Source organism: Ranitomeya variabilis, chromosome 5 (assembly GCF_051348905.1).
Source record: "Ranitomeya variabilis isolate aRanVar5 chromosome 5, aRanVar5.hap1, whole genome shotgun sequence".
Taxonomy (NCBI): Eukaryota; Metazoa; Chordata; class Amphibia; order Anura; family Dendrobatidae; genus Ranitomeya; species Ranitomeya variabilis.
Window position 1 is genome coordinate 545,881,292 of NC_135236.1, and position 25,931 is coordinate 545,907,222.

General features: G+C 40.6%; 1 protein-coding gene across 1 annotated transcript in view; it reads right to left on the bottom strand.

Moving 5' to 3' along the window:
- SHROOM1 (shroom family member 1) overlaps positions 1-25,931 on the bottom strand; it is an 83,021-nt gene that overhangs the window by 13,666 nt on the left and 43,424 nt on the right. The window contains exons 2-4 of the mRNA XM_077265876.1: positions 20,510-23,038; positions 15,969-16,036; positions 3,235-3,831 (exon numbers count right to left, since the gene is read on the bottom strand). Of these exons, the coding sequence (XP_077121991.1) occupies positions 3,235-3,831; positions 15,969-16,036; positions 20,510-22,945 (3,101 nt within the window). The 5' untranslated portion in view covers positions 22,946-23,038. The remainder of the gene's footprint in view (positions 1-3,234; positions 3,832-15,968; positions 16,037-20,509; positions 23,039-25,931) is intronic.

Genomic DNA, 25,931 nt, shown 5'->3' on the forward strand with positions numbered 1-25,931 from the left:
ACGACGATCCGTGACGTTGCAGCGTCCTGGATAGCGATCTCGTTGTGTTTGACACGCAGCAGCGATCTGGATCCCGCTATGATATCGCTGGTCGGAGCTAGAAGTCCAGAACTTTATTTTGTCGCTGATCACCCGCTGTCATCGCTGGATCGGCGTGTGTGACGCAGCTCCAGCGATGTGTTCACTTGTAACCAGGGTAAATATTGGGTTACTAAGCGCAGGGCCGCGCTTAGTAACCCGATATTTACCCTGGTTACCATTGTAAAAGTAAAAAAAACCAAAACACTACACACTCACATTCTGATGTCTGTCACGTCCCCCGGCGTCCACAGGGTTACCGCGCTGCTGGTCAGAGCTTCCTGCACTGACTGTGTCAGCACCGGCCGTAAAGCAGAGCACAGCGGTGACGTCACACACTGACACATTCAGTGCAGGAAGCTCTGAGCAGTAGCGCGTAACCCTATGGACGCCGGGGGACGTGACAGACATCAGAATGTGAGTGTGTAGTGTTTTTTTTTTTTTTACTTTTACAATGGTAACCAGGGTAAATATCGGGTTACTAAGCGCGGCCCTGCACTTAGTAACCCGATGTTTACCCTGGTTACCCGGGTGCTGCAGGGGGACTTCGGCATCGTTGAAGACAGTTTCAACGATGCCGAAGTCGTTCCCCTGATCGTTGGTCGCTGGAGAGAGCTGTCTGTGTGACAGCTCCCCAGCGACCACACAACGACTTACCAACGATCACGGCCAGGTCGTATCGCTGGTCGTGATCGTTGGTAAGTCGTTTAGTGTAACGGTACCTTTAGTAATGTATAAGCAAATTTTGTTTGTGGACTGGAGGGGCACTTTAAGAACAGTCCTAAAATATGATGTATATCGTGCTATAGAATTCATACATAATGTATTGTTTTATTAGCCATTAAACAGCTTTATATTAGTAATTGGCTGTTTTCAGAATGTAAAGGGGTATTCCGATCTCAAAGATCCTATCCCAATATGTAGTAGCTGTAGTAATAATAATAATATTAGCAAATACCTCCAATTAGAAATGTAGTATAGTTTTTCTGATTCGCTATATCTTTCCTCATCTGCAGGCATTGCAGGACCCATACTACATTTCTACTTGGAGGTATTGGCTAATATTATTATTACACCTACTACATATTGGGATAGGATCTTGGAGATGGGAATATCCCTTTATTTTATTTATTTGGATAATAACAAACTACTTGGAAAACACTGCTGATTTTGACAGGACTGGACGACTGTCTTGTGTTCGTTGGGCACATCACAACTCTCCATGACAGATTTTGTTGGCTCAAAAAAGGTTTGGGCATGCAAGATCAGACATATTGAATTTCAATGGCCCAAGTCTGTTTGGCAGCAGTTTACTCTCCCCTCCCTATTAGAAGCTCAAAAAATGTATTAAAAAAAAAAAAAAGTATAGACAATTTCTGGAGGGCAATTTTGTTATACTTCAAAAAAAGGGACCTGTCACCAGGCTTTCCCCTTATAAAACTAAACCCCCTAGCCTTAAAGGCGTTTTCCCACGAACAAAGTACATTTTAATAAATAGATCTTGGAATAATAATAATAAGCTACACAATTGGATGTACTAAAAAAAATGTTCCTGTGCTGAGATAATCTTATAATTGTTCCCCTGCTGTGTGATGTGTAATGACTGTGTTTGACCATGCAGGGACATGTCTGATTATATCACATCTCCTGGACGGGGGGAGCAAACGTATACAGACATTACAGCACGGGATCACATATGATTCTTTTTGCGAGGCAAAATACTTTACTGCCTGTTTATCGGCAATATTTTACCTCACAAAGAGAATCAGCTGTGAACCTGTCCTGTCTGTATACTCTCTTTTGCGTCCTCCCCTGCCCAGGAGCTGTGGTATGATCAGCCCACGTTCCTGCACGGTCAGACACAGCCATTACACAGTACACAGCAGGGGCACATTTATAAGATTATCTCAGCACAGGAACATTGTATTTAAACACATCCAATTGTGGAACTTATTCCCCTAGCGCCTTTGCAGACCACAGAAAATACCTGATATTGCTCCTGGCACGGCACGTATGCTAGTCATTACAGCCTGGTCCGATGGGTGTTGATGTGTGCTCGGTGCCTCCTCTCTTCCCGGCCTTTCTCATCTGATGGACATGGATAAGGTCTTCTAAGTCATTCACCCAGAGCTACAAATCTGAAGTCTGTGCAGTTGAAGCACAGATCCAAGCAGGCGCGCTTTGCTATGCTCAGAGGGAGCTGATGCAGGACAGCGAGGCTGGAACATGCGCATTACAGGTCTTTGCTGTGACCACACAGAACAAACCTGCACAGGCCTGTGCTTCAACGGCAAAGGCTCGAGTTTCACAGCACTAGCTGGATTAGGTAGTAGATGTCACCCATGTCTATCAAAGCAGGAAGGCCGGCTACTGCGGTGAAAGAAGAGGCACCGCGCACAGAACAGCGATGTCCATCAGACAAAACTACAGCGATTAGCATATGGCATGGGAGAATTAGAGAAGATATTTTGTCTAATCAACGGTGCAGCTGGGGGCTCAAAAGGTAATGCTTTTAGCATAACCTAACAGGTTCCAAGTTCCCTTTAACAACATTTATTTTGGGCTAAAAAAAATTAAATTGAGTTTCATTAAGACACTGCAACATTGGCCTTCAATAGTCTTTGTTTTACAATGTCTATTTATGACTGCAGAATGAATTGAAAAATAAAGCCTTCAGTGAGCTCCACTCAGATATAGGATATTACATTTTAGCTCAACTTTAACATCACATATCAGCTGAGAGGAGCTTACTGATGGATTCTCAGTTATTGCACTGCAGCCAGCAATAGACAGTACAATATAGAGGCTATAGAAAGCAAACTGTGCAAAAGTTTTGAAAAAAAAACAAAACAAAATTAAAATAAGATTTTAAGCATTAATTAATAAAAACAAATAGCCAAAGAGGTGTCCATCACCTTTAGGCTGGCCAGACATCTTGAAATTGACAGGATAAAACCATATTTCAAGATCAGTAGACATTTAATGTGTTTGGAAGAGGTCATGGGATAGAAGAATTAGACATGATGGATTTCAGCATGCCTGATCCTTTTTTTCCTACAGAAATTGCTCTGGTATATTCCCTTTTACTAACAAACATCAGCTCTATCATATACACAGATATGTTTTTGCATTCAAGGTTTTAAAGTTAGTTGTTACCTTGCTGTGTGTATAGTCATTGCTTGTGGTTGTAGATGACAAGGTATGGGTAAGGGGCTGTGAGCTCTTAGAACCTCCTCTGAATGACATTTCTGTCTGGTTTTCTCCAGTGAATTATTAGGAATGCTACAAGCATCCTCCGTACTGGTGGGATTGGATACAACCTCAATGTCTGTCTTCAGAGTGTGTGAGGGCACTGTAGTCTCAGCGTGAGACTGCAATGAAGTAGTGCTGGCACGCTCTATGCCCGGAGAAGCACCATTTGCTCTCAGGGATCTGGAATGTCTCTCATGTGCCGACTTTGCAATATCATATCTGTGAATCCCCAGCAAATCCGCTTTACTTGTTTGTCTGGGCTGGCTTCCTGGCTCAGGACTGGACTTCTGCTTGTCTTGATGGACCACAGCTGTGCTCACATTTCCTGCCGGTGGGCCGAGCGCAGGGCCTTTAATGTGGTACAGCTGCTCCGAGCTTTGACTCAGTACCGAAAGCCTTATTCTGTCTGAAGTTCCTAATTCTTCCATGGACTTTCCACGGTCTCTGGCTGTGCAAACGTTTTCCATCTCATCTGCAGTGCTATCCATTGTAGCAGATAATCTATGATAAAAAAAAAATCACTTTAAGGCAGCAATTGATTAGGATATCGGATTTACATTTGATAAACCACACATAAATCTGTGATACAGATCAAAAAGATTCCTGAAACAAGTTTTCTTGGAAACCACATTGATGGCCTTAAGTGTGCAACTGATAAAGGTCCCGACCCAATGATCAGCACAAAGGACTACATAAGTTTACTGCCGTAACTGACACAGCACCATCCATGTCAGTAGGGCTGGGTCGGAAGCGGTGGCTCAACTCTACTCAAGAGACTGGGGCTGATCTGAATTCGAGGAACGGTCCAAAATATAGAAGGAGTCTTGCTTTTGTGGTACCCATCATACAGAAGGGGAGAAAAAATGATTTTTTTTTATCACTGTCAAAAACATTTCTGAGGCTGGTTTCACACTTGCGTTTTGATCTGCAGCGTTTTAAAAAAAAAAACGCATGTAAACGCGTGCAAACGCTGCGTTTTTTTAGACGCATGAGTTTTTGCATGCAGAAAAAAAACGCGGCGTTTTGCCGCATTTACATGCGTTTTTTCCTGCGTTTGCGTTTTTTAAACGCATGCTGAGAAGTGTGTGACAGCTGCCAATCATCAAAATCAACTAGAAAACCCACTGTAAACAGAAATAGCTAGGGTTAGGGGTAGGATCCCTAGTAACCCCAGGGATCCTAACCCTAACCCTAACCCTAGGGATCCTAACCCTAACCCTAGGGATCCTAACCCTAACGGTTAGGATCCTAACCCTAACGGTTAGGATCCTAACCCTAAGGGTTAGGGTTAGGATCCCTAGGGTTACTAGGGATCCTAACCTTAGGGTTAGGGTTAGTGTTAGGATCCCTAGTAACCCTAGGGTTAGGGTTTTCTTGTTTTTTCTTGTGTTTAGGGTTTTCTTGTTTTTTCTCGTGTTTTCTTGTGTTTTTCTATAAAAACGCATGCGTTTTTAACGCAAGCAAACGCATGTGCTTAAAAATGCATGCGTTTACATAGACAGCAATACGTTTTTTTTGCCACAAATAAACGCATGCATTTTTTGCGGCAAAAAAACGCCGCTAGAAATTACTACAGGTTGCATTTCTGCAACTAAACGCACGCGTCAAAAAACGCATGCGTTGCCGAAAACGCGTCAAAACGCATGCTAAAAAAAGCATGCGTTTTTAATGTTAAGTATAGAAAAAAAACGCATGCGTTTTTTAGCGCTAAAACGCTGCAGATCAAAACGCAAGTGTGAAACCAGCCTGAGATAGCTTTTTAGTATATATTGATCATTTTTTAAATTCAGTAAAAACAACGCAATTCGGACAATATTTGTCCTTCCCACAGTTCTAATTGCAAAGTATTGCAGTTACCTCTTAAAACACATACCATCTAATATAGCCAACAATTCTCGCATTGGCAGAAAGCAAAGTCTAGTACATATAATAATGCCTCTAGCATATTATACAGTACTGTTGAAAAATTTGGACACCCCTGTTCATGCAATGGTTTTCCTTGTTCTTATTGGAATTTACACACTGTAGATTCAGATTGAAAGCAGAAATTCTATAAAGGGGCACATATGGAATCAATGAGTATAGACATGTGCATAACAAATCAAAGTATGTGTTAAAACTTAGATTCCTCAAAGTACCCCCTTTATATTTTGATGACAATTTTACTCCTCCTTGACATGCTCAAGCAGCTTTATCAGGTATCATGTGAAATTTATCATTTATCAAGTGAAATGACTTTGTCACAGTGTTGAAAGCATTCCCACTGAACACTTGTTGGCTGCGGTAGAACTCATCCCACAAACCATGAGGAATAGGTCGAGATCAGGCGATTTTGGAGACCATGTAATCGAGGCAGCGCAGCATCCTTCTTCTTGGTCACATAGAACTTACATAGCCTGTAGGCATGTTTTGGGTCATTGCTCTGTTGAAACACAAATGATCGTCCCACCAAATGCAAATCAGATGGGATGTTAGGTCTTCGCAGAATGTGGTGGTAGCAATGATGGGGAAGGGAGCCTTGAATTTGGAATAAATCACCAACAGTAACAGCAAAGCACCATCACACTTCCTATGATGTCACATAGTGGGCACTACAAATGTTGAAATCATCTTCTCACCTTATCTGCACTTCACAAAGATATAGTGGACAATACCAAAAATCTAAAATTTTGGCCCATCAGACCACAGTACAGATTTCCACTGATCCAATGTCCAGTCAATGTGTTACTTTGCCCAAACAACTGAACAAGTCTCTTCTTGTTTGCAGTCCTCAGTATTGGTTTCATTGTAGCAATTTAACCATAAAGGCCCACTTTTCATAGTCCCCTCTGGACAGTTGATCCTGACATGTGTCTACTACTTGATTTCTATGCATCATTTACAAGGGCTGTTAACTGAGGTACAGTCAATATGTTTTTTGCTGAGGCTGGTAAGTCTGAACAACTTATCCTCTGCCTCAGAGGTAATTCTTGGTCGTCTTATGCTGGTTAGGTATACAAGAGAGCAAATTTCATTATGCCAATTGATGGATTTCATGGCTGAACTTGAGAATACCTTCAAGATTCGTGCAATTTTCGGGAGTGACTGACCCTTCATTTCTTAATGTAGTGATGAACTGTATTTTCTCTTTACTTAGCTGAGTGATTATTCTGACTCTGGTTTACAATTGTCCTGGAATAGGGCTCAATATTGTATGAAACGGTGTACCAACACTGCTTCTGCAAAACACAACTGATGGTCACAAACACTTTCTGAAGGCTGTTGATTCCATAAATTAACAGGTCATACCTGTTCACTAGAAGCCATCCCAGATGGACATCTAGTAAAGTTGCTTGAGAGTGTATTAACGATGGACTATTCTGCTGCACTCCTACCCCTGAAGACAACAATCGCAATATGTGCACAAGTGTTATGTGGTCTCCATATATAATGTGAATAGTGATGTGCATCTTTTCAATTGTGTGATGGTAATGTACAGCATCTAAGTAATGTAAAGGGTTAATGCAGGGTAAGAACAAGATTAGACTAGGGATAAGAAATACTGCTTATATACCGCAGTTAAAAGGAACCTGTCACCCCCAAAATCGAGGGTGAGGTAAGCCCACCGGCATCAGGGGCTTATCTACAGCATTCTGTAATGCTGTAGATAAGCCCCCGATGTATCCTTTAAGATGAGAAAAAGAGGTTAGATTATACTCACCCAGGGGCGGTCCCGCTGCTGGTCCGGTCCGGCGCCTCCTATCTTCCTCAGATGACGTCCTCTTCTGGTCTTCACGCTGCGGCTCCGGCGCAGGCGTACTTTGTCTGCCCTGTTGAGGGCAGAGCAAAGTACTGCAGTGCACAGGCGCTGGGAAAAGTCAGAGAGGCCCGGCGCCTGCGCACTGAACCATTCGAGGCAGTGGGATGCCATAATAAAATCCTGAGCAGACATAGGGGCTGTCCGGGACATTGTGTCCTTTGGTGTATAGGGGGAAGATGGACAGGGACCCACCAAGACGGAACAAAAAAAATACCAGGTGCACTGCTGAGCAGGAAGTGAGATCCCTGGGGCTAAAAGAGCTAGTGGGCGAAGGTATGGTTAAGAAGGAAGGAAAGGTAGGGCTGAAGATGTGTTGTGCTAAGAAATTAAGGAATATAAAGTGCTGTGTTATCATTTGAGGAACTTGAAAAGACCAGTAAACATTTGCTAGTTTCAATGAACTTGGTGTCCTCTGAAAGGTGTGTGGTAGCTTCTGAGGATGGAAGACTGGAGACAACAGAGGACTGCACCTACAAAAGTGTGTGATTAACCCCAAACCCTACAGCACACTGGGACACTGTTTTTCTGTAAAGTTCCAGAGCGTAATCGGACAGCAAATCAGTCATGACTACCGCTCGTGGCAACTTTACAATAGAATGCCAAGCTATCATCTGAGAAAAAGGTGGGCTGCACTGCTGGAGAAGATGGATTCTTCAACAAGGATAAGGATTATGATAAAAGGGTCACAACGAGTTTCAACGCCATACCTGCATCTTTATCAAGTGAAAATAAAACAAATGGGCACTTGACTTACACTTCACTGGAATGCCATTAAAACACATTGTGACTAACAAACCCTTTTATCATCATCATGGTTGAAGAATCAATTTACTCCAGGAACAAAGCCCACCGTACACGTTTCATCCCACTGGATCCAATATTTCTTGGAGGATCTATCCACCAGCCACGGGGCATCATCTGTTTTTATTCATGCCAACATAGGAGTTGTGCCAGTCACAACTCCAGCAGGTGAGCGTAACCCGCACTTACCTACTCTCCCTCCCGCTCCTTCACTTGGTGTGTGATGGCTCTCACACACCGCGTCTATACTTTGTAACTGAAGGCTTCTCCCCTGATGATCTAGCCAAGAGAAACGCGTTGGAAGAGATTCGTTTTGGGGAATGCTGTGACTTGTGGTTCTGCATAGATCTGAACATCGGGGTATTGTATGGACGTTTGGAGGCCTCCCCCTATAAATATGGATCTATCTGGATCAGCATATCCCTGTTCTGTGAAGGAAGGAACGACACTTGGGTGAGATCGTTCCTCTTTACTAAATCAGGCAACAATTTGTGACTGTTGGTTTGCCTGTTTTCTCCTGTCCAAATACAAAATATGCTATAAAAGGACAGTAAGACGATTGTCTAGTGGCGCCGAATGCTTTTTTCCTATGGTGGTTTAGGTATATACTTTTTCCTTTAAAAAAAAAAAGGGGTTGTGGTTTCCCACCAGTTCATACGAATTCGGGGCGCTCTATATTCACTGATATGTGATTTGTGTGTTGCCTTAAGTGTTTGTGTGTTGGTGATTTAATGGTCCTGGTGACCTTTTATAGCTATTATAGCTTTTATTAAAAGTTATGTTTTAAACTTGTGACAAATTTACCTTGCTGCTTATAACTCTCCCTCCATAGGGCATAACCCTACTGTGCACTCTGTTCCCCACATCTAAAATTATTTGAGAAAAAGGGGGATAGTTTGAGGAATCTAAGATTTAACAAATATTGGGTTTAGTCTCACACGTGTTTCCTTATGCCTTCTTTCCATATATGTTCCCTTTTGGCTTTGCTGCCTTCAGTCTGAATCTACAAGGTGCACATTCCACTGCATGGACAGTGGTGTCCGAGAGGATTGTAATCTTTTCATCGAATTCCACAGCAAATCTGCATTTAATACAAAATGGACTTTGAATTATTATACTTTAAACAGTAGATGCTGCTAAATGAAAAAAAAAAAATGAACGTTTATACCAGCAGGTGCCTTATTTAGTTAGGCAAATATCAGGCTTACAGTCCTACTCCTAGTTGATGGGTTAAGGTTTTTAGGGGAATTCTGCGACAAACTTTTTTTTCTTCTATAACCTGCCAATCAATTGCTTGTAGGTCATACAAGTAGATTGTTTGGGTGTTCAACCATGTGGTGCATACACTGGCTGATCGTGGCCATTAAATGACCACAAATTGGATACATGTAAGTTTATCTCTGGTCAATTAATATCCTATTTATACAGTCCGCCACAGCTCCATGCACACAAAACAGTCATTAACATATTTGTTGTGTACTCCTAGAATATCATTGTTCACAGCCGCACATGTTCTGCCTACACAAGGCAGTGTGCTGCGAGAATTATGATTCTTAAGCAAGCTTACAAATAATTTCACCCGATAAATAAGGATTTGACAGGTTCATTGGGTGATTGGCAGCTTGTTTGGACAGACTGATAATCAGGTAATCAGCATTGAACACCCACTGTTGCCGAGAACAAAGGTCCAAGACGCCTTCTTGTTGGCCGCAGAGCAGCTCGAGCAAGTGCTGTACTTCATTCACTTAGGACAATTTATTTATTTTACTCACTTATATTTCGTCATTAATTTCCACAGTGCTTTACAGACCTCACCATACCCATCAGGGCTCACAATTTAACCTTTTCACGACATGCGCCATACATGTACCGTAAATGTCATGTCCCTTTGATGTGGGCTCCGGCACTGAGCCTACATCTTTCCCGGCATGTCAGCGATCCACCCGCTGCTGTTAACCTGCAATCTCTGATAGCGACATTTAACCCGTGCTTCCCGGAAGGGCACCAGAAATCCCGCCCGGCAGTCGGCACTCATAGCAAATGAGCATTTCTGCTACAAACAGGCGATCTGATCATCACCTGTGTGTAGCAGAGGCGATCGTAGCTTCTAGTCTCCCATGGAGACTATTGAAGCTTACAAAGTGTAAAAAAAAGTTATATCTAATATATAAAGCTGAATGTGTGTATGTATGTATGTATGTGTGTGTATGTCCAGGATTGGCATCTGAACCGTCGCAGCTACAGCCACAAAATTTTGCACAGTCACACGTCTGGACCCCGAGAGCGTCATAGGCTATGTTGTGAGGTGAAATTTTAACCCCGCGCTTTCCAATTCACCAAACAATTTTGCCCCTATCTACATAATGGGGAAAAAGTGAAAGGAAAAGTGTTGGAGGCGTCGCAGCTACAGGCACAAGATTTTGCACAGTCACACGTCTGGACTCCGAGAGCGTCAAAGCTATGTTGTGAGGTGAAATTTTAACCCCGCGCTTTCCAATTCACCAAACAATTTTGCCCCTATCTACATAATGGGGAAAAAATGAAAGGAAAAGTGTTGGAGGCAAATTAACAGCTGCCAGATGTGAACAAGGGGGACTTAAAGAATGAGAGCGATGGCGCCAAAGAGTATATACTGTACAGTTGCTAAGGTGGGGCCCCGACATGGGATAATCACCACACCACCACGGGGATATGAACACACACACAAAATGCGCCACACACTACCACGTGCTCGAACACATACACCACCGTCAGCGCACATTTCCCCACACATACACCAACCTCGCCACATCAAAGTCGAAACACAAAAGTCGCCGCTCAAAACTCGCCACGCGCAAAACTCTCCACATGCAAAACTCGCCATACGTGCAAAACTCGCCACATGGAAAACTCGCCACACGCAAAACTTGCACACGCGGAAAAATTGCCACATGCACAAAAGTTGCAACACATGCAAAAGTTGCCTCACACAAAACTTGCACATACTCAAAAGGCACCACACATAAAACTCGCCACGCGCAAAACTCGCCATGCGCAAAACTTGCTGCACACAACTTGCTACACTAACCTGTCACATGCAACTCGACACACAAAAAGTCGCTACATGCATGTCGCCACACGCAACTCAACACACACAACTTGACACACGAAACTCGCCCTAAAACACACACAAGTCTGGTATTATCCTTCAAAAATAAAAATCTGATTAATAAGCAGACAAACTACAAGAGCAACAAATGTACCATATAGGAACCCGGCAGCTGTCAGTCACATGACCAGTCTATTATGTGTATGTGTGAGCTAATATATACTGCCAGGGGGTGGGCTTCCTGTAGGCTGGGGATTTATCAGGCTGCCAATTTAGCTTACAAATACTGAGGTAAAAATACTGACCAAATAACGTGTGAACGAGGTCTAATACAGGAGGAGATGACATACAGATATATACTATATACAGGAGGAGATGACATACAGGTATATACTATATACAGGAGGAGATGACACACAGGTATATACTATATACAGGAGGAGATGACACACAGGTATATACTATATACAGGAGGAGATGACACACAGATATATACTATATACAGGAGAGATGACACAGGTATATACTATATACAGGGGAGATGACACACAGGCATATACTATATACAGGAGAGATGACACAGGTATAAAGTATATACAGGAGGAGATGACATACAGGTATATACTATATACAGGAGATGACACAGGTATATACTATATACAGGAGAGATGACACAGGTATATACTATATAGAGGAGGAGATGACATACAGGTACATACTACATACAGGAGGAGATGACACACAGGTATATACTATATACAGGAACAGATTACCTACAGGTATATAGTATATACAGGAGGAGATGACATACAGGTATATGCTATGTATAGGAGGAGATGACATACAGGTATATACTATATACAGGAGGAGATGACACACAGATATATACTATATATAGGTGAGATGACACACAGGTATATACTATATACAGGAGATTACATACAGGTATATCTAATATATAAAGCCAAATGTGTGTATGTATGTATGTGTGTATGTCCGGGATTGGCATCTGCACCGTCGCAGCTACAGCCACAAAATTTTGCACAGTCACACGTCTGGACCCCGAGAGCGTCATAGGCTATGTTGTGAGGTGAAATTTTAACCCCGCGCGTTCCAATTCACCAAACAATTTTGCCCCTATCTACATAATGGGGAAAAAGTGAAGGGAAAAGTGTCGGAGGAAAATTGACAGCTGCCAGATGTGAACAATGGGGACTTAAAGAATGAGAGCGATGGCGCCAAAGAGTATATACCGTACAGTTGCTAAGGTGGGGCCCCGACATGGGATACTCACCACACACGGGGATATGAACACACACACAAAATGCGCCACACACTGCCACGTGCTTGAACACATATACCACCCTCAGCACACATTTCACCACACACACACCAACCTCGCCACATAAAAGTCGAAACACAAAAGTCACCACTCAAAACTCGCCACGCGCAAAACTCGCTACATGCAAAACTCGGCTCACGCAAAACTCGCCACACGTGCAAAACTCACCTCATGGAAAACTCACCTCATGCAAAACTTGCACACACAGAAAAATTGCCACATGTACAAAAGTTGCACCACATGCAAAAGTTGCCTCACACAAAACTTGCACATGCTCAAAACGCACCACACATAAAACTCGCCACGCGCAAAACTCGCCATGCACAAATCTTGCTGCACACAACTTGCTACACTAACCTGTCACATGCAACTCGACACACAAAAAGTCGCTACACGCATGTCGCCACACGCAACTCAACACACACAACTTGACACATGAAACTCGCCCTAAAACACACAGAAGTCTGGTATTATCCTTCAAAAATAAAAATCTGATTAATAAGCAGACAAACTACAAGAGCAACAATTGTACCATATAGGAAATACAGCAGCGGTCAGTCACATGACCTGTCTATTATGTGTATGTGTGAGCTAATATATACTGCCAGGGGGGAGGGCTTCCTGTTGGCTGGGGATTTATCAGGCTGCCAATAGCAACCAATCACAGCTCAGCTTCTATTTTGCTACAGTTAATTAATCTGATCTCTGATTGGTTAATATAGGCAACAAAGACATTCTCAGTATAACAAAGCTAATATATGTTAAGAAATGCTTCTATTAGCTTAGTCTTTGCCTTTTAATAATTACATTTCTATCTATTTGTTTTGTGGTTTTTGTGTGCAGAATAAATTTTTGTTAACACATTCTATTTTGCTAACAGCAGTTATTACCCCGGGCGAAGCCGGGTAGTACAGCTAATATATATATATATATATATATATATATATATATATATATATATATATATATATATATATATATATAAAAGTTCAAATCACCCCCCTTTCGCACCATTCAAAATAAAATAAAAAAAAATTAAAACAAACATACACATATTTTGTATTGCCAGGTTCAGAATCGCTTGATCTATCAAGCTATAAAAACAATTAATCTGGTTGGTAAACGTTGTAGCGAAAAATAAGTCAAAACCCCAGAATTACGTTTTTTTGTCGCCGCAACATTGCATTAAAATGCGATAACGGGTGATCAAAAGAACGTATCTGTACTAAAATGGTATCGTATAATGTCAGCTTGGCATGCAAAAATAAGCCCTCACCCTGCCCCAGATCCTGAAACCTGAAAATGGAGACGCTATTGGTCTCGGAAAATGAAACAATTTTTTTTAAAATAAACTTTGGATTTTTTTTCCACCACCAAAAAAACCTAGTTTATGAACTCGTAATGACCAGGAGAATCATAATGGCAGGTCAGTTTTAGGATTTGGTGAGCATGGTAGAAAAAAAATCCCAAAAACATTTGTAGAGTTGCATTTTGTTTTTTTGCAATTTCACCGCAATTTTTTTCCCGTTTTTAAGTACACTATATGGTAAACCCAATGGTGTCTTTCAAAAGTACAACTTGTCCCACAAAAAAAAAAAAAAGCCCTCACATGGCCATATTGATGAAAAAATAAAAAAGTTATGGCTCTGGGAAGAAGGGGAGCGAAAAACAGAATCTCAAAAATGAAAACAGGCTCCATCATGAAGGGGTTAAATATCCACAGAAACACAGGGAGAACATAGAAACTGTGGATGTTGTCCTTGGTGGGATTTGAACCCAGGGCAACAGTGCTTATAGCCATTTATTTAAACTTTGATTTTTGCTGTTTTTTTGTATTACTATATATATGAAAACATTTTGCAGTTCTCACACTGGCCACTAGGCATACTTTGACACTTCTACTTCCTGTTGGGTATATGGGCATTAACAGCAATAAACTGACTCAAACCCTATCTTTTGTATGCAAGCATCCTTCGCTTCTAATCAGAGCATGCTCACATAAGGGCCAAAGTCATTATGAAGGTGGACAGTTTAGCTTTGACATCACCCACTGTGAATTATGGATCATGTGTTATCCACCATGTATAGAAATATTACCTTTCATTGTTATCCTGCCTGTCATGATAATGAAACTGATGAAAACTTTTCCATAAAGTAAAAGAAGAGTGTCAAGTATAAGACTTCGACACAAGGGTGAAATATGAATATTAGGTCATAATGAAATATGGGGAAAAAATATAAAAAAAATACATTCAACACATTATCTGCCGAGATCTCAGTCTGCGCAAGCGCGGCCTCAGGAAGATGGCTTACGTAAAACCGGTGATACTGTCGGCTCTGCCCGCCGTGGACACTGGGCCGCGGCGTTGCCACATTTCTGCCGCTGGTATCCTGTGGTAGGGACACTGCTCAGGTGCACTCCGCACCGCCCACTGCCGACACCGAGCCTCAGCATCGCCACTCCTCTGCCTCACCGCGGACACTGGACTTCACAGCATTGCCCCAATTCTGCTGCCGACATCCTGAGGAAGGGACCATGACTCCTGTAACCCCGCTGTACCACCACTGGCCCCCGAGTAAGAGACCTTAAATTTGGACAATAATATGGACCCCCATCTTATAAAAATCTTTTTTCTGCTATTTTCCACCTCAAAATTTGGGGTGCGTCTTATGGTCTGGTGCGTTTTATAATCTGAGACATACCGTATATCCTATGACTGAGCAGCTCCAGAAAGGCCACATGTGCCAGCCAACTCGTGAACCATTAGCAATCCTTGAGTCCCTTCCACCAGTCCAGTACTGAACCCCTTATTCCTCAAACACATCAATTAAACTTATGTTGTCACTATAATTTGTGCTTTGACCGCTGAAATTTTTCTGCACGTTGTTGTATTTTTTACTTTGTATTTTATTACATTTTTTGTTGTGCAACACTTGTATTACCCTTGACCTAACTAGCCATAATTGTATCTATAAACCGGGCCACAATCTGAAGCCTAGCCCAAAGCCCAACCCATACTATAGTCCTAACTAGTTGGGGTTACATAAACATAAACTCAGCTATTATCAATGAATTAAGGTAGTGTTGAATCATGGTCACCAGATTTGACTTAATAAAATCATTATTAGCTGTCTATCTTTGGTCATATTGGTCCCTGCAAATGCAGAGCGCATTATTCGAGAGGACTGTCATAGGCTACTGAGCTCTGCATAGGCAGTGATGGCGATATCAAGCTCATTCCATCATAGCTTTGTCATTTCATTTGCTGCCTAGGCAGAACAAAACAGCTCATTGCAATCTTGGCTGCTGCACTCTGCAGAAGCTGCTTCAGATGGATATTCACTTTATTTTGACATTAAGGGCAGTGTCTGGGGAGGCGAGAAATTTTTCAACCACAGCTGTGCCATTACATGTAGATATGCGAGACCTCTTTGGAAATGTTATCTCCGGTAAGTAACGCAATGTATTTACAACAATAGTCAGCTGTTAAGTACATTTTTCAGTGAGTCTTCCACTGTGTCTACTTGATGCAGGATTTTACTTGGTGCTCAGTGTATGCTGTACATTATTCCATTGTTTTACATAGTCAAAACAATATTTTTCGTACCTGCTGTCATATACATGGTTATTGCTTGAAAGTGATGACGTGGAAGAAGACAAGTGCCCAACTGGTACCTTAAGGGAGGCAAAACACAATTACTGATTACACAATTATTGCTGTAAACAAGCACCAAAAGCTCTTAGCTTTTGCTTTTAGCTTAAGTGACCACAATAAAATGTAGTCTAAGTATATATATATATATATATATATATATATATATATATATATATATATATATTTATATTAAAGCCTCTTTCTTTTTACTATACGTTTTTTTTTCCCCTCAACAAATGTTGCAAATCACGCAAAACCACTACAAAAAGATAGTGACCCTTATTTCATCTACTCTTAGCCAATCAGATGTCTAAAGTGATAAAATGAATAAAGCTATGGGGATTAATTATTTCGAATTCTGTACATTATTAATTTGCAGGAATTAGCATAACTTATACAGAAAAAAAAATTAGCGTTACTTAAAGAAATGCACCAAAAGTGGAGTAAACTGCATACGCCAAGTTTGTATGTATTTATATGCACGCATATACAGTTCTGTTTCACCTGGCAAATTCTTGAGACTAGCATTCCATTGTTCTTTTTCTTTCCCTCAGCTGAGCCATATTATATTTTAATCGGCAGAGCAGTTGTTCATGAGAGAAGGAAATAAGTATTTGATCCCTTGCTGATTTTGTAAGTTTGCTCAGTGACAAAAACATGAACAGTCTATAATTTTAACGGTAAGTTAATTTTAACATTGAGAGATAGAATATCAAAAATAAAATCCAGAAAATCACATTGTATAAATTATATAAATTTGCATTTTGCAGTGAGAAATAAGTATTTCATCCCTCTGCAAACAAGACTTAATACTTGGTGGCAAAACCGTTGTTGGCAAGCACAGCAGTGAGACGCTTTTTGTAGTTGATGAGGAGGTTGGCGCACATGTCAGGAGGAATTTTGGTCCACTCCTCTTTGTAGATCATCTCTAAGTCAATAAGATTTTGTGGCTGTCGCATGGTAACTCGGAGCTTCAACTCCCTGACATATGTTTTCTATGGGATTAAGGTCTGGAGACTGGCTAGGCCACTCCATAACCTTAATGTTATACTTTTTGAGCCACTCCTTTGTTGCCTTGGCTGTATGTTTTGCGTCATTGTCTTGCTGGAAGACCCAGCCACAACCCATTTTTAATGTCCAGGCAGAGGGAAGGAGGTTGTCACTCAGGATTTTATGGTACGTGGCTCCATCCATTCTCTCACTGATGCGGTGAAGTAGTCCTGTGCACTTAGTAGAGAAACACCCCCATAACATGATGTTTCCACTTCCATTCTTGACAGTGGGGATGGTGTTCTTTGGGTCATAGGCAGCATTTCTCCTCATCCAAACACGGTGAGTTGAGTTAATGCAAAATACATCAATTTTTGTTTCATCTGATTACAGCACCTTCTCCAAATCACTCACAGAATCATCCAGGTGTTCATTGACAAACCTCAGTTGGGCCTGCACATGTGCCTTCTTGAGCAGGGGGACCTCGCGGGCACTGCAGGATTTTAAACCTTTATGTCAGTTTATAAACGGTCATGGTTCCCAATGGCAAGGGAATGTAAGAAACATATAAATAACGAACGAGCTCTCGTGTGATGGAAACTCGAGTTGACCGTGAGCTAAATCTACCACACAACTAATAGTAGCCAGGGAGCATACCTACGGCTTCCTAAATGCCACGCGCCAGCCGGAGGACTAACTACGCCTGGTAGAGGAAGAAACAGACCTGGCTTACCTCTAGGGAAATACCCCAAAAGATGATAGCAGCCCCCCACATGTAATAACGGTGAATTAAGAGGAAAAGACATACACAGTATGAAAGTAGATTTAGCAAAGAGAGGTCCACTTACTAGATAGCAGAAGGATACAAAAGAGGACTTCACGGTCAACTGAAAACCCTTTCAAAAACCATCCTGAAATTACTTTAAGACTCCTGTGTCAACTAATGACACAGGAGTGGCAATTTCAGCCCGCAAGAGCTTCCAGCTACAGAGAATTACAAAAACTGCAAACTGGACAAAAGATACAAAACAAAAGGACAAAGTCCACTTAGTGATCAGCAGACTAGCAGCAGGAACATGCAACCGAAGGCTCTGGTTACAATGATGACCGGCAAGGAAATGACTGGAGAGCAAGGCTAAATAGGAAACTCCCAAACGCTGATGGAAGCAGGTGAACAGAAGCAGCAAAGTGCAAACAAGTCACCAGTACCACCAGCAACCACCAGGGGAGCCCAAAAAGCGGATACACAACACTTTACGGCGTAATATGTTACCAATGGTTTTCTTGGTGACTGTGGTCCCAGCTGCCTTGAGATCATTAACAAGTTCTCCCAGTCTAGGTTTAGGTTGATCTCTCACCATCCTCAAGATCAAGGATACCCCACGAGGTGAGATTTTGCATGGTGCCCCAGATTCATGTTGATTGACAGTCATTTTGTATTTCTTCCATTTTCTTACTATTGCGTCTAACTGGTCTGTAGGAGCCAGGACTCTTAATGGTTGGTAGGGAATCAAATACTTATTTCAAACTTCAAAATGCAAATTATTTTTGATATTATATCTCTCAATGTTCATACTAACCTGCCCTTAAAATTATAGACTGTTCATGTCTTTGTCAGTGGGCAAACTTACAAAATCAGCAAGGGATCAAATAATTATTTCTCCCACTGTACAATTTAGGGTGTACTTTGTCAAACTTTACAGCAGATGCACTATAACTTTGAGTACTCAAAGCTATACATAATGCCTTTCATAAGATGGCAAGTATGCATAAAAATGTAAACTGTAAACGAGTCATCACATAAAAAATATCCAGTAAGTAAACTTCTTACTCCAAGTGATAACTTATCAAGTACTTGCAGACCACCCAACGTCTTAAAATGACACTGCAATGATGTTTTAGAAGTCAGTAGCTGCACAGTGATTGGGTATCCGATTGAAAGCCAGATTTCCCATAGAGAAAACAGATAGGGTTTATTACCATCTAGACCTTTCCAGATTGCTGCATACACAGTGCTCAGAAAGCTCGGGGAATATAGTTTATGGAGCTCTATCTTCCTGTCCTACCGATGTGATACCTGGGAGCTGTGAGGGAGCAGGAAATGTAGAACCAGATCAGCTCTACATTGCAGGCAGGGAGGGTGAACATACCAAACCTCAATTGCATAAGATGTCCGGAATGTATGTAAAGCAATTCAACATTTAAAATATTATATATATTAATATAAATGTTGAATTGCGCTATCCACCTCCTACTCAAAACATCTTTCATGACCTTATTAGGGGAAATATCCAATTTAAAACTGGTAAAACGGGAACTGTACTTTTGTGAATCCTGGCCAAAATCAAAATGACAAAACTGATAAACTTTATAACATATCTTGACAGAGGATTCTGCTTTTTTTCTCCATTTTTGAGCCACTTCTTGCCCTCCCCTCCTGAACTCATCATCCACTCTGGAAAAAATCAAAACAGCTCAACTCCATCTTGGTCAAGACAAGTTGGATAGTCAGCACAGTGAGGCATCAGGTTACACTTCCTATTATACTCTATGGAGAAGGGAAGGTGTTCCAGTGTAAGAAGTGAGAAAACAAGCAGAGGAAAACAAAAAGATCCTGCTTAGCTTTCTAGTAAGTCTTATCTCTATTCAGAGTTGGATTCACATGTACACAGCTCAGTACTGCTATGTAATATCCTCAATGCTTCTGTATCTGTGTGCTAACTAAAGAATGTACTGTCTTTGGGAGATATCATAGCTGCCAGTCTTCTCATACCTGCTCAGAGTAAATTTAAAATTGCGAGAGCGAGCCCGTATAGTGGAAAATTAGTGAAAATGACGGAAGCAACTCATAAAATGGCCATAAACAGAGTTAGTCATCATGTACACAGGACAGTTTATTCTGTAAATTTACTGAAAAGCAATTATCCTATAAATTGTGATCCAATGTTGAACATGTAAGGTGGTCCAATTTTTATTAAATACATTAATATAGTATAGCATTATAGCATAGTGCAAATCATAGCACATAGCAAGTGTCATGATACCAACATTGAAACAACTGAAAGATATTTAATAAAGTTAAAGGAACTTTCCAAATTTGACAACATACAAGCATGTCCTACTAGAGGAGGTGGATGTCAGAGTAGATCTCCTCTGGAGGATACTTGGCATGTAATACCACATTTCTCCATTCATTGCTACTGAACTTCCAAAGTGACGGCAGCTTAGGTTTCCAATGGGTTGTCAATCATTAAATTAAATGATTGACGACCTTTCCTATAAATGCGTGCATACACAGATAGTCGTCAACCATATGGTAAGACCACACACTGGACTCTCAATTAGACTTAAATGACTAATGGAATCAATTCTACTGAATCTTTTCTCACAAACTTATATATCAGTGTGTTCAACTCCTCTTGCTCTACCGCAGGTTACCTGCAGATCTAGCAGCAAAATAAACATGACAGATTAACTTAAAGAAATGTAACCATTACATTTACCTGAGGATGATTAACGGATTCTGAGTATTTCTGGGAATCAGCTGCTGAAGAATCTTCAAAATAACATTTGTTATCATTTAAAGGAGATTGATCGAGGTAAGTTTGATCTTTGTCATTCACAGCTTTATCTACAGTCAGGATATCCTTTATAGGATCTCCTTGAGACATCTTTAGGGGTCTATTATTCCATGTGACTGTAGCATCATAGGAAGATGAGGCACCAGTTGATCTTCTATGATAATATGGTAATGAAAGATCATTACTTGACATCTCATTTGTTAAATATTTCCATTCTGATGAAGACTTTATTCCTGATTGCTTCTGATTTTGAGACTGGAGAATACTGCTTGGCCTTTGATTTGCTTTTCGCTCCATATACTCTACAAGAGCATTGTGCTGGATTTGCTTTAGCTCTGTCTTTGAAAGATTTGAAGATGAAAGTGTTCGTTCTTTGTCTGTAGACTTCATCCTATGCTCACCTAATTTGGCTTGGCTTGATACCTCATTATCCCATACTGGAAAAGGGTTATGTACTCCGAGATGGTCAAGTTTTTCAGGCTCAGAGTAACAGAATTTTCTTTGTTCCTTTGTGAGTCGTTTTCTTCCTCCAATTCGAGAGATTATGGACTTTTCTGGCTCCTCTTCTTTTTTGTGATTGTTGTCCACCACAGTTTTTGGCTGGACCAATTTAGCGTCATTTGAACCAGATAATGAATATGATCGTAAATGATCTATGGAAGGTCTTTTGGGAGCATTCCATTTTAGTCTTACAGGCAAACTCATCTGCAGGTCTTTTCTTTTAAAAGATGTTTCTCTCAAGACTTTTTTCTGGGCAATCTTAAGTTGTTCCCTATAGTCATACATAAAACTCTCTTCGGATGAAGTTAAACCATCAGTGCTCTCGCATTCACTACAGTCAATTACAGAATTATCTACAAGTTGTGAGTGACTTTTAGTTTTAGGGAGAAGTCTTTCTGGCTCAGCTACCTGCATTGTAGCAGAGATGCCCATTACCTGATGGTTCTTTGGTTCTTTATTTGAATCTAGAATCTTAGGCTGATGTTTAAAGTTAAGCATAACTAAAGAACTATTCTTTCCGCCAGCAAGATGATACAGCATTGGGGTTGAGGCCTTGGTAATCTTCTCACTGGTTAATTCACTTAAGGTAGAAGTTATAGGCATAGTCATTTCTTTTTCTTGGGAAAGCAAAGGGATTGATTTTATTGTTGCATCTTTTTGGATGTGTGTTTTCGAGAACTTTTGGAGATCATCACGATTCAGTGATTTTGAAGGTTGTTCAAACAACTCTTCACTGGGCCTGCTGTAAAGTGTTTGGCATTTTTTTGCCTGCAAATCTTTGCATTTTAAATCCCATTGTCCAACACTGTCACATTCTAGGTCCTTCATGTTCTGGAATTCTGGTCGATATTGTTCTTTGCACATTTGATAATGTGCCAGATCCTCGACTTCACGGTTTGTTCCTTCATCATTATAACAATTGGTTTCTTGAGCTACCTTCCAAGAACCACTCCTAACTTCATTTTTTTCTAATTCAAGTTCATTGAGTGAACATCTTGTGCTTTTAGTGGCTATTGCTTCACTCGGGCAATCAGTAAATAAATTCAATATATTGCTGGGACTTTGTTCTTCTCTTTCCACATTGTTCAGTTGGCATGTATCTAAATCTTTTTGTTCATAGTCTGTATTTACCATGCAAGGGGAAATATTTTCACTGACAATACAATTAGTATTATGCAATTTAGCCAAATTACCGACAGAGGACAAATAAGATGTAAAATGAGGATAATCCTTTTTCGACCGATTGCAGGATGTAACACTTGACTGTTCCCATTCTCCCTGTATAGAGTCTCTTACCCAAGTAGGGCTGTGATCTTCAATATAATGGCGACTAAATTTGTGTTCGGGGGAAGAAAGGTCACTTGTGCTTGTAGGACTTCTCTTACTTTTGTGGTTGAAATTATCTTCAAATTCCCTGGTTTTATCGAACTGCTCAAAGTGCTGAATAGTGGTGGAATAATTATTTATTCTCATTAGAGGTACCTGGGAGCTATTGCTTAACCTAGTTGTTCTCTTGGAGGGATAATTTTTAGATGAACAATCTTCATAACCCACATTCTGTTGAAAATTTCTTTGGTCTGCAGCACTTGGATTATAAATAGCTTTGACATAGTCAGAGTCAAGATAAGAAATCTGTTCGTCATTTAAGTGACAATTAGCATGTTGGAATGGCTGATAGTCTGTAACATAGGAACTACCGGAAAATGAACTGTAGGCAGAGTCCACCACAGCAGCCATCGTTTTCATAGGTGAGGAACTCAGAGCACAGCCATCTGAGATCAGTTTATGTTGAAGATCTGAAATATCACCTGTACTTCTTATACTCCAGTTTTCTATTGCATTTCCAAATGAAGACATCACTAAGGGAAAGGGTGGGATTTTCCAAGGTTAAAATATTGAAGATTCAGTCAACAGTCATTATCTTTAACTTTCATGTTCCAATATATTGTCCTAAAGAGAAAACAAAAACAAAAAAAAATCAATTGAGAAAACAAAATCAAAAGTGTTTAACATCATGTACTTTAGTGGGTATTCCCAAGATCATAACTTATGCATGCATAGGATAGGTAATAAGCATCTTATTGTTTAAGATCCCACTACACATGCTTAACTGCAACTGCATTCAACTGCACATACTACAGCTCTTCAACCAGTTCAAGTGGATCAAACAATTTACTTTTTTGGGACAAATAGCAATGGGGAACACATAAAAGCAATATTTCATAATCTACTGCTTGTAAAATGCCATCACCATTTATGTAATACATTGTGCATTGGAGTCCTCAATTTTTTCTAAACTTTATTGAACTCTCAGCTCGAAAATATACAACAAATCAAATACAGAAAGGTTTTTACATTCTTGCAAAATCAACATATACAGGACATGTGTATTCAATAAAAAAAAATGTAAAAAAACATCAATAACATCAATACAATTTAAAAAAAAAAAATCAATATGTTAACATCCATACATTCCCAGCTAGTGACAACTTCTCTCCAGCATTAGGATTCAGAACTTTGGAAACATTGGCTCAGATCACTCTGCCAATGTCAGAAGGCAGGTGGGACCTGAAGTTGTTGGAATAGGAGTTCATAGGAAATGCAAATCATCCCTCCCACACTTTAGTACATTTTTGAGGACATCCCCTATATTTGTATAGCAACCTTTCATAGGGAATTGTCATATAAATTAAATTATTTCATTGAGAAAAGAAAGGGGTCTATGTCCATCCATTTGAGGACAATCGCCATCCTGGCCAGGAAGAGAGCTTCCTGTAGAAAGATATGACAGTGTGGCATTGCCTACCCATTTTCTGAAGCCTTTTAAAAGATTTAAATAAGATTGGTGTAAGAAGTATAGCTGTATCATTTTGTTACTGATTGAAGCAGACACAAGCGTCTCCTCCCAATTTTCCAGTTAGATGTGGTTATCCTAGTTCTCCACCTCTCTGTTTTGAGGCTATCTTCGTGCTTAGCTAGTGTGTGTATAACCTTAAAATCAGCACATTAGTTTCTTGGGTCACGAGAATGCCTATCATAAGAGTTTGAGTTGGGCTAGCGGTTATAGAAATTGACTGAGTAAAGTGTGTCAAAGTTGCAAATATTTATAGAAGAAAGTTCTAGAGATATGTTCTTCATGCAAATTGGGATAAAGATTTAATTGAGTTTTCTAGATAGAGGTCACCTAGGGTGGTAATATTAAAAGATTTCCAAAATGCTGCATCTTGTACTACAGGTAGATGATGAAACATGGGGTTGCTTCTTAATGGAACCATAGATGGTAAGCCCTTATGACACCCTAAGCTCTTAATTGCATGTCATACTTGGATCGCTAGCTTACGAATTAAAAGACGTTTGCAAGAAAAAAAAAGACTGGGTGTTCAAGTATTGGCCAAATTGAAATGCTTTGGAGATTGTTTGCCAAATAGTACTCGGGTTTAGATGGAGAAAGTAAAGGCAACCAGAATTTGAGATATCACAGCTGGCCAGCCACAAAATCTAAATAAAAATCTGGTAGTGCCATTCCTCTGGAGTCCTCAATTTTGAATACATTTTAGTGTCCATATAATTTCTTCCATATAAAGTTGGGGTTTCTGTCCGAATGACCAAAAAACTGTATTCAGATGGAAACCCTCAATAATGAAGTGGATGGAGTCACTGTGGACAGTGTCTGGCCTCTGACTTGTCTTTTTCAGACATGTACAAACACATGGTTAACCATCTTTAAAAGATGTTTTTGTGCATTTCTGAATATTTGAAACATAACACAGGTGTTTTTCATGCCAGTCTTGATGCAGAGTGGCATACGTCTTTTCATAAATCAGGAGCGCCAGACTAGTGGGGTACCACTCTGTGTGCACCTTGCTTTAATTTTTTACTCCAGCCCCTGCTGGAGCAATATTTGTGGCATAGCGAATGCCTACATTGGTCATAAATTTGATGTGTCAGTTGCCCTGCCCCATCACAGCTCTGCTCATTTCAGAGGAGCTGGGAAAAATTGTCATAAAGATGTCAGAAGCAGCAGAATTTCTACGTAGCTATGGGTTGGGCCTAAATTTTGAGACTTTCAAAACTTTTAAGTAAGAATTCTGGTGTGACAGCTTTGATGAATCGGGCCCATTAAGTGAACCCATCAACAGGAATAATGCTGTTAACTTGCAGATATGGGGTCTGACATCCGGCTGCAAAGTAGAGCCAGTGTCAGGCAGGGCCGGGGGCAAGTTTACAGCGGCCGCTATTTATACTCAGAGCAATTTCGGAACTAGCGCCACCCCCATGACTGAACACCGATTGCTGGCAGAGAGAATAAAGATAATTTTCTCCCCGCTGCATACAAGAGCCGGACAGCATCATAACGCTTTTCACCTGCAGATTAACCCCATATCTGTAGGTTACCAACGTTATTTCTAGTGACAGGTTCTCTTTAACTGGACAATTTAGCTTTTTGCTTTTGTTTTACTAACATCAGAATCGTCCACATACAGAGCAAATGCCCTGCAGATTGTTTCTACATCGCAACCTTAACAAATATATACAAGTAGATTTGCATGCACAGTATGAAAATACTTCATTGATCATAGCGGGTGAAATCCATATCTTTAAGGAATAAGCAACTGATGGCAAATGTTCCTGATCGGTCAATAAGATCTAGAAACAGCCCGGCGATCTAACATTTATCACTTTAGATGACAGTTGTGTTTTTTCTTAGGAGCCAGCCTGTATATGTATGGACCACTTTAAATAATATATCTACTCCGAGACAGCTAGGATTCCTTTAATTCTGTCGGTACAACATGTACAACCTAGAATCCTGTGCCAAGATGGAGGATTTCTTAGTTATTTC